This window comes from Myotis lucifugus, unplaced genomic scaffold (genome assembly GCF_000147115.1).
Source record: "Myotis lucifugus unplaced genomic scaffold, Myoluc2.0 scaffold_598, whole genome shotgun sequence".
NCBI classification, from domain to species: domain Eukaryota; kingdom Metazoa; phylum Chordata; class Mammalia; order Chiroptera; family Vespertilionidae; genus Myotis; species Myotis lucifugus.
The window spans coordinates 250,880-258,116 of record NW_005871646.1 but is presented as its reverse complement, the minus strand read 5'-3'; the positions used below and the strand labels follow the sequence as shown (position 1 = coordinate 258,116).

Sequence of the window (7,237 nt, the reverse complement as noted above, 5' to 3'; positions counted from 1 at the left end):
GCAGCTCATCGATGTTTCTACTCTCTATCCCTCTCCCTTCTTCTCTGTAAAAATCAATAAAATATATTTAAAAAAAACAAAAACAAAAACCCACAATGAGCTATCGCCTCACAAGTGCCAGAATGGCTACCATCAATAAATTAACAAACAGTTGTTGGTGAAAAATTAAAAATAGAACTATCTCGCCCTACCCAGTATGGCTCAGTGGATAGAGCATTGGCCCACGGATTGAAGGGTCTCAGGTTCAATCCCAAAGGCAGGTACCTCAGTTGCAGACTCGATTCCTGGCCCCGTAGGGGGTGTGTGGAGGGGGGAAATGTGCATGTGGGAGGCAACTAATTGATGTGTCTCTCTTATCCTGATGTTTCTCTCTCTCCATCTCTCCCCCTCCCTTCCACTCTCTCTAAAACAAATCAATGGAAAAATATCCTTGGGGGAGGATTAACAAAAACAATAAATAAAAAATAAACAGAACTACCTTTTGACCCAACATTTCCACCTCTGGGTATAGGAAGAAATCCAAAACATTAATTTGAAAAGATATATGCACCCCTATATTCAATAGAGCATTATTTACAATAGCCAATATATGGAAGCCATGCAAATGCCCAACAGATGAGTGAAAAAAAAAAAAAAAAAAAAGCTGGGTACAGTGTGGCCGGTGTGGCTCCATGGTTGAGTGTTGACCCATGAACCAGGAAGTCATAGTTCAATTCCAGGCTAGGGCACATGCCTGGGTTGCAGGCTCAATCCCCAGTGGGGGGTATGCAGGAGGCAGCCAATAGATGATTATCTCTCATATCATTGATGTTTCTTTCTCCCACTCCCTCTCTAAAGTCAATAAAAACATTAAAAATCCTATATAATAAAAGTGTAGTATGCAAATTGACTGCAACAGTGGACAGACTGGTTGGCGGGTGGGGGGTGGGGGGGCAGGTGAGCAGGCGGCACCAGGCCAGCGGGCAGAGGGAGGGGACGGTGATGGAGCGCGGGCCTAAGCCATCAGTCGGACATCCCGAGGCCTCCCGGACGGCAAGAGGGCGCAGGCCGGGCTGAGGGACCACCCCCCCCCCACCCCCACCTCCCAATTGCACGAATTTTCGTGCACTAGGCCTCTAGTAAATAAATAAAAAGCTGGTCGGTGTGGCTCAGTTGGCTGAGTATAGTTCCATGTACCAAAAGGTCATGCACTGAAAGGTCGCTGGTTAAATTCCTGGTCAGGGCCCATACCCAGGTTGAAGGTTTAATGCCCGGTTGAGGTGCATATGGAAGGTAACCAATCAATGTTTCTCTCACATTGATGTTCTCTCTCTCTCTCTCCCCCTCTCCCTTCCTCTCTAAAGTCAATAAAAATATATTTAATAATTAAAAAGAAGCTGGGTGCACCAGCCCACATGATGCACCTCCTGGCTTCAGTTTGGGAGCATTGAGAGAAGTGGTTCTGGTGTGGGCCAGCATCCATTCCTGTCTAGCCCCAATCTCCTGATAAGTAAGTGGGAGCTAGACTTTCTGGAATTGGGGTATTTCACAACCCTGGCAGTACAGCAAAGTACCACATAGACTTGGCCTTAGCCAGTGGTTCCCAACCTGTGGGTCGCGACCCCTGAAAATACATCCTGCATATCAGATATTTACATTATGATTCATAACAGTAGCAACATTACAGTTATGAAGTAGCAACGAAAACAATTTTATGGTTGGGGGTCACCACAACATGAGGAACTGTATTAAAGGGTCGCAGCATTAGGAAGGTTGAGAACCACCCATTACTAACGAGGTGACTTAGGGCAGTCACTAACCTCACTGACCCTCATATAGGTGAAGACCAAAGGATGCTTCTCAAGGATGCTAGTCCTTTTCCCAGCCCTGGTTTTAGGTTCTCCCCATGCAGTGAGCACAGGGAGGAGAGCCTCACCCTGAGGCTCCGAATCACCAGTTGGCCCGCAGCCAGGCTGGCAGTGAGGGACTCCCACCACGACATGGAGAAGGCAGAGTTCCGCGAATGGAAGGTGGGCCATGGAAGCTGGCCTGGCAGCCTTTGGAGTCGTGGGCGCTTCCGAGACCAGGACCTTGTGGCCTGATAGGAGGGGCGTGGCAAGACACATGGGAGAGGGATGAGGATGGGGCCATACCTGGTCTATGTGTGCCTCGTCCATGTTGCCTTTCTTCTCCAGCACCACCTCTAGGTCTGTGTCAGGCTCCTGCACAGGAGAGCAAAGGGAGTAAGAGTCAAGCATCTGCTGGCCTCTGCCCCAGTAGCCCTGCCGGGTGAGATCATGACAGAGTCCAGAAAAGACCCAAGATCCCAGCACCACCCCAAACCCCATCACCTACAGAATATCTGACACCTTTCTCTTCCATGATTCTCCCCTCAAAACCATGGCACTGACCTATTTGACAGATGAAGAAACTAAGGTTCTGAGAGGTGGAGTGACTATCATGAGGTCACCCCCACAGATCAGGGGCAGGGCTGACACTAACCTAGGACTCTCAACTCAGGCTAGGTGCATGACCTTTCCTGCCACAAGTCACCTGACCTCCCAGGGTGACACCAAACCAGTGAGAGGCCAAGGGCCCCATCTATGGTGTGTGTGTGTGTGGGAGGGGAGAGGGGGCACATAGCAAGGGCCAGGAAATGCAGACGTGGGCTCAGGGTCCTGATGGGTGTGGGAAGTGGGGCTGCCAGCAAACACAAGCCTACTAAATTCTCCTGTATACCGCCCACCCCCACCCACAGGTCCTGGCTGCTGCCTTCTCACCTGCCTAGAAAACCATGAGTGTCTAACTCCTGCTTCCCCACCCCCAACCTTGGTCCATCCCATAAGCAACTCAGGTGAGCTTTAAAAATTAAATCAGAATACGCTGTACACCTTAAACATACACAACTTTATGTCAACTATATCTTCTTTAAAAAAACCTCAGTCAGAATATGTCACCACTCCCCAAGACTCCTAGGGCTCCCAACTTACCTGCACAAAATCCAGACTTCTGCGGCCTCCATGGTTGTCATGGAGCCCCCGCCACCTCAGCCTCTGTGCTCTGCCAGGGCCTCTGTACTTGCTGCTTCAGCTGCACAAAAGGCCGAAGCCCTCACAGGTCTCAGTTCCCAGGGGACATCCTCGCTGGCTGCCTCTTTGACATGGCTGTGCTCACTGGCCTCAGCCTCTGAGGGACTCTGACGGTGAGACCTCAGGCCGGCCCCTTTCCCCTGGTCCTTTGTAATGACAACAACCCTTCCCAATTGCACCTGGTAGAGCTGAGCACAGGCCCTACAGACACCTTCCTGCTGACCCAGCTCCCGGGGTTCGTCCTTCAGTCAGTATTAACGGAGCCCCTCCTCTTGGCCAGACTCACCTCTCAGGAAGTCAGTTGCACATGTCAATAAATCCCTGTTCTGGCTTAAGTCAGTTTAAACAAGGTTCTTACACTAAAAAGTTGAGTGCACGTGCGCATCCATACACACACACACACACACACACACTCCCAACTTCCAGCCTGAAGGACAACCTACCTCCTTCCAAAGTTCTGCTACTTTGCTCTCCTTCCTCCTCTTCTTTTTCTTCCTCTTCAGAGCTGGCTCCTCAGTGCCTGGCTCCTCAGCCCTTTTAGTGGGCTTCATTTTCTTCTTCGCAGGGGCCTTGAGGCTGTCTCCTACTGGGATGTACTCTGAAGCCTCACCTTTGACTGGCTTCTTTGCACATCTTTTCCTAGGGCTGCTCTCCATGGACCTGGAGGGCTTGGGGTGGCCAAGGGAGGTGTCTTCCTCCTGGTGGGTTTTCGTTTTCTTCTTCTTGTTCACGTTGTGTTCCCTGGGGCCTCCCTGCTTCCTCTTCTGCCCCAAGGCTGCCCGTTGCTGGTCATCCTTTCCCACTGAGCATGCGTGCAGGGTGTCCCTGGCCGAGAAGGCTGCAACCTCCTGGGCCTTTCTCTCCTTCTTGTGTTTTTTGAGCTTTCTGCCAACTCTGGTCACTTCCTCGACCTGTCTGGGGTCCAGGGAGGTCTTCACCCTCACACCAGGAGACAGAGCCAGAGGCCATGAGGACTTCCTCTTCTTTTTCTTCTCCCCATTGAGGAACTTGGGTGGAGCGAGAGCCTGTGTCCTGGGGCTGGGAGACTTCTCTGTCTGCCTGGCACGGAACGTGGTCTCAGGTTCTAGGTGCTCCTCACAGACGGTGCTGTGCTCCTTCTTTTTCTTCTTCTTCTTTTTCTTCACTAGAGGGATCTCAGGTGCCTGCCCCTGGATCACACTCTTCGTGGGTGATATGGCTGTGGTGGGACAGACCTCAGTGTTATAACTGTTACTGTTCAAAACCAAGTACTGAGCCTCTGGTTCTTTAACCACCACCTTCTTCTTCTTGTTTTTCTCTGGAAGTCGAAGGCCCAGGTCTCCTATGTGGGTCTTGGTGATCATTCCTGAAAAAGAAAAAAACGGTATAAGTTATCCTACACCACGCCACCCTGTGTACAATTCACCTAGGTCTTGCCAAAAGTCGTGTTTCTTTGCATGGATAGTCTGAAATGGTAGGGAATGGGAAAATGGGCATGATTCCCATAGAGCCTGGGCAAATATGACCAAAGAAATAGAATGGAGCCAAAATTCACTCAGCCCCAGGCTCAAATCCAAACCAATTACTTTAAGTCATTCGCCTATTCTCCCTGAGCTTTAATTCCCCATCTGGAAAATGGGGGAAATACCACTTCTCAAAGAGCTGTAGCAAAGAATAAAGAAAATAACCCAAGGAAAGTGCTTGCTACATTGTTGACTCTTTTTTCCTAACCCCCTTCTCCTCAAGTCTTTAAGCCTGGTCATTCAACAGAAATTTACCAACTGCTCTACCCTGTGCCTGCCAGAGGGTAGAACTGCAATCAAACCAGAAAAATCAGGCACTGCCTCCAAGGGCTCCCCTTTTATGGGTGAAGGGTATGGTAAAAAACCCTGAGGCCAGTCCTTGCCCATTCCCACCGCAGTGACTGTGAAAAAATTAACCCGTTAACTTGGTTCATCTAAACAGCTCTTCTGCTTTGTGTCTGGAAACTAATTCCCCCAACCTGCACTCCATTGACTTATTATCCCTATTACTTCCCTGTAACTCGTAATAAGAGCAGCAGCAAAGTATGGTGAGAAGAACTCCAGTTAGAGTTCAAGTGGTGACTCTGGTACTCTTGCCTCATAGCCAGTGGCTTCTTCAGGCCTGTTTCCCCATCCATAAAAGAGGGGTTGAACTAAATCGCGGTGGAGTGGGGGAGAATGAGGACATCCAGCCTGCAAGCTTGTTAATTTTCAAATAAATTTCTCACATTTAGTGACTGAAGGTGACACACAGCAACCTAGAGTTCCCAGCATTTGGGGGGGGGGGGAGGGGTAATGTCAAGGAGGTGCCTGTGAGAAGGGGCTGGAGCCCTCAACACATTTCAGCTTCTAGCTGGGCTATTTCTCACTAATCAGCACCCAGTTCCTGCTGTTCCCTGGATAACCCAGAAGCCAGAAACAATGTGCCCTCACGGGGACGGGGGGTTTGGACAGTGGGAGGGCAAGGCCAGGAGCTTCTCAGCTTGCGGCTCTCCGGCATCAGAGCCCAGGGCCTCGCACTGGACCTGCCAGGCCTGAGGCAGAGCTCAGGTGCATTTATAACAGCGCCCCGAGCACCCGAGAGATGGGGCACACCCACTCATTCACTCCTGTCTTGTTTGCTGCTGCGCAGGCAGGCCTTTGCAGGTTCGGTTCCAGACCACTGTAATGAAGGGAGCAGCACCATAAAGCAAGCAGCAACCTTTTTGCTGGTGGAGGGTGTTGCCTTCAATTTGTAAAAACACAACACCTGTGAAGTGCAATAAAGCAAAGCACAATAAAGCCAGGTCTGTCTCTACTCCCAGAGCCCAACTCTGTACCTGGCACATAACAGGTGCTCATGTGTACTCACTGAATGAGGGATGCACCCTGAAGATACAAAGGTGAACAAGATGAAACACCTGCCATCAACAAGCAAGTAGGTGTGGGAGGAAAAGGGGTGTAATCCTATATAATAAAAGGCTAATATGCAAACTGACCAAATGGCAGAACGACCGGTGGCAATGATGCGCACTGACCACAAGGGGGCAGATGTTCAACGCAGGAGCTGCCCCCTGGTGGTCAGTGCGCTCCCACAGGGGGAGAGCCGCTCAGCCAGATGCCCAGAGCCAGGCTCAAGGCTGGCGGGAGCCTTTCCCCCCTCTAGCAGTTGGACATCCCCGCCCAGGGCTCCTGGACTGCCATAGGGCGCAGGCCACGCTGAGGGACCCCCCAACCCCTGAGTGCACGAATATCCTGCACCAGGCCTCTAGGAACAGGTAATAGGGTGATGGAAGTTTTCTAACCTGGACTGGCAATTGTCAGGAAACTTTCTGAAGAAGTTTTCCAGCTTGGTAACTGCAGGGTGTTGGCACTAATCCCCGAGACAAAGGAACTGAAGGGGGTGATGCAGATGGAGGCATGCTGGTTTGAACGGATGCTCTGAGATACCCAAGTGGAGAGGTTGGGTGGGCAGGTGGATATATGGGGCTGAGGGCTGATGAGGCCGGCACCAGCGACATAAGTTTTGGAATACATGGATGATAATTAAGCGCCGAACAGAGAGTCTGAGACAGAACCTTAGGGAATAACGACATTTAAGGGGGGGGGGGCGCAGAGGAAGAGGGGCTGGCAAAGGGAAGGGAGAAGGTGCAAACCTGCCCAGGTGGTGTCAAGGGAGCCCAGAGCGCCTGGGAGGGAGGAGCGGCCCAGACGCCTAATGAACACAAAGGGCCGCGGGGAGAGTCCACTGCACCCTCCTCTCCGCCGACAGAACGCGTGGCACCCACCCTCCCCAGCACCGAGGATCCCCAAAGTCTTCACTCCTTCAAGGACCAGCAAAGGGCCCGAAGCGTGCCTCCTGCAAACGCAAACGCTTCCTGCAAAAGCTTTTAACTTCTCGGGTAGCTCAGGCCGGCAAAGCGAGGCTTGGACTCACTTGCCCTGGGCCCCAACGCCGGCAGCTGGCGAAAAAGCGCGAGCGGGAAGCAGGCGCGCAGGGGGCCAGGCTGGGCGCCCCACGGCTCCGCCTCGCCACGGCTTCCGCGCAGACACCAGGGGAGGGTCCAGCGGGGGCCGGCTCCCAGGAGGGAGGACTTCCTGGAGGCGGCAGCCTCAGGCCGGGCGGCGCCCCCGAGGCTGGGAAGGCGTGACTTGGGTGCCGGCCGCCCGCTGTGCCCTCTGATCGCC

General features: G+C 52.2%; 1 protein-coding gene across 1 annotated transcript in view; it reads right to left on the bottom strand.

The window, feature by feature from the left end:
* Positions 1 to 6,645, bottom strand: part of KNOP1 (lysine rich nucleolar protein 1) — a 17,228-nt gene extending 10,583 nt beyond the window's left edge. Inside the window, exons 1-3 of the mRNA XM_014446991.2 lie at positions 6,355 to 6,645; positions 3,512 to 4,413; positions 2,133 to 2,201 (exon numbers count right to left, since the gene is read on the bottom strand). Of these exons, the coding sequence (XP_014302477.1) occupies positions 2,133 to 2,201; positions 3,512 to 4,413; positions 6,355 to 6,586 (1,203 nt within the window). The 5' untranslated portion in view covers positions 6,587 to 6,645. The remainder of the gene's footprint in view (positions 1 to 2,132; positions 2,202 to 3,511; positions 4,414 to 6,354) is intronic.
* Positions 6,646 to 7,237: the final 592 nt, after the last annotated feature.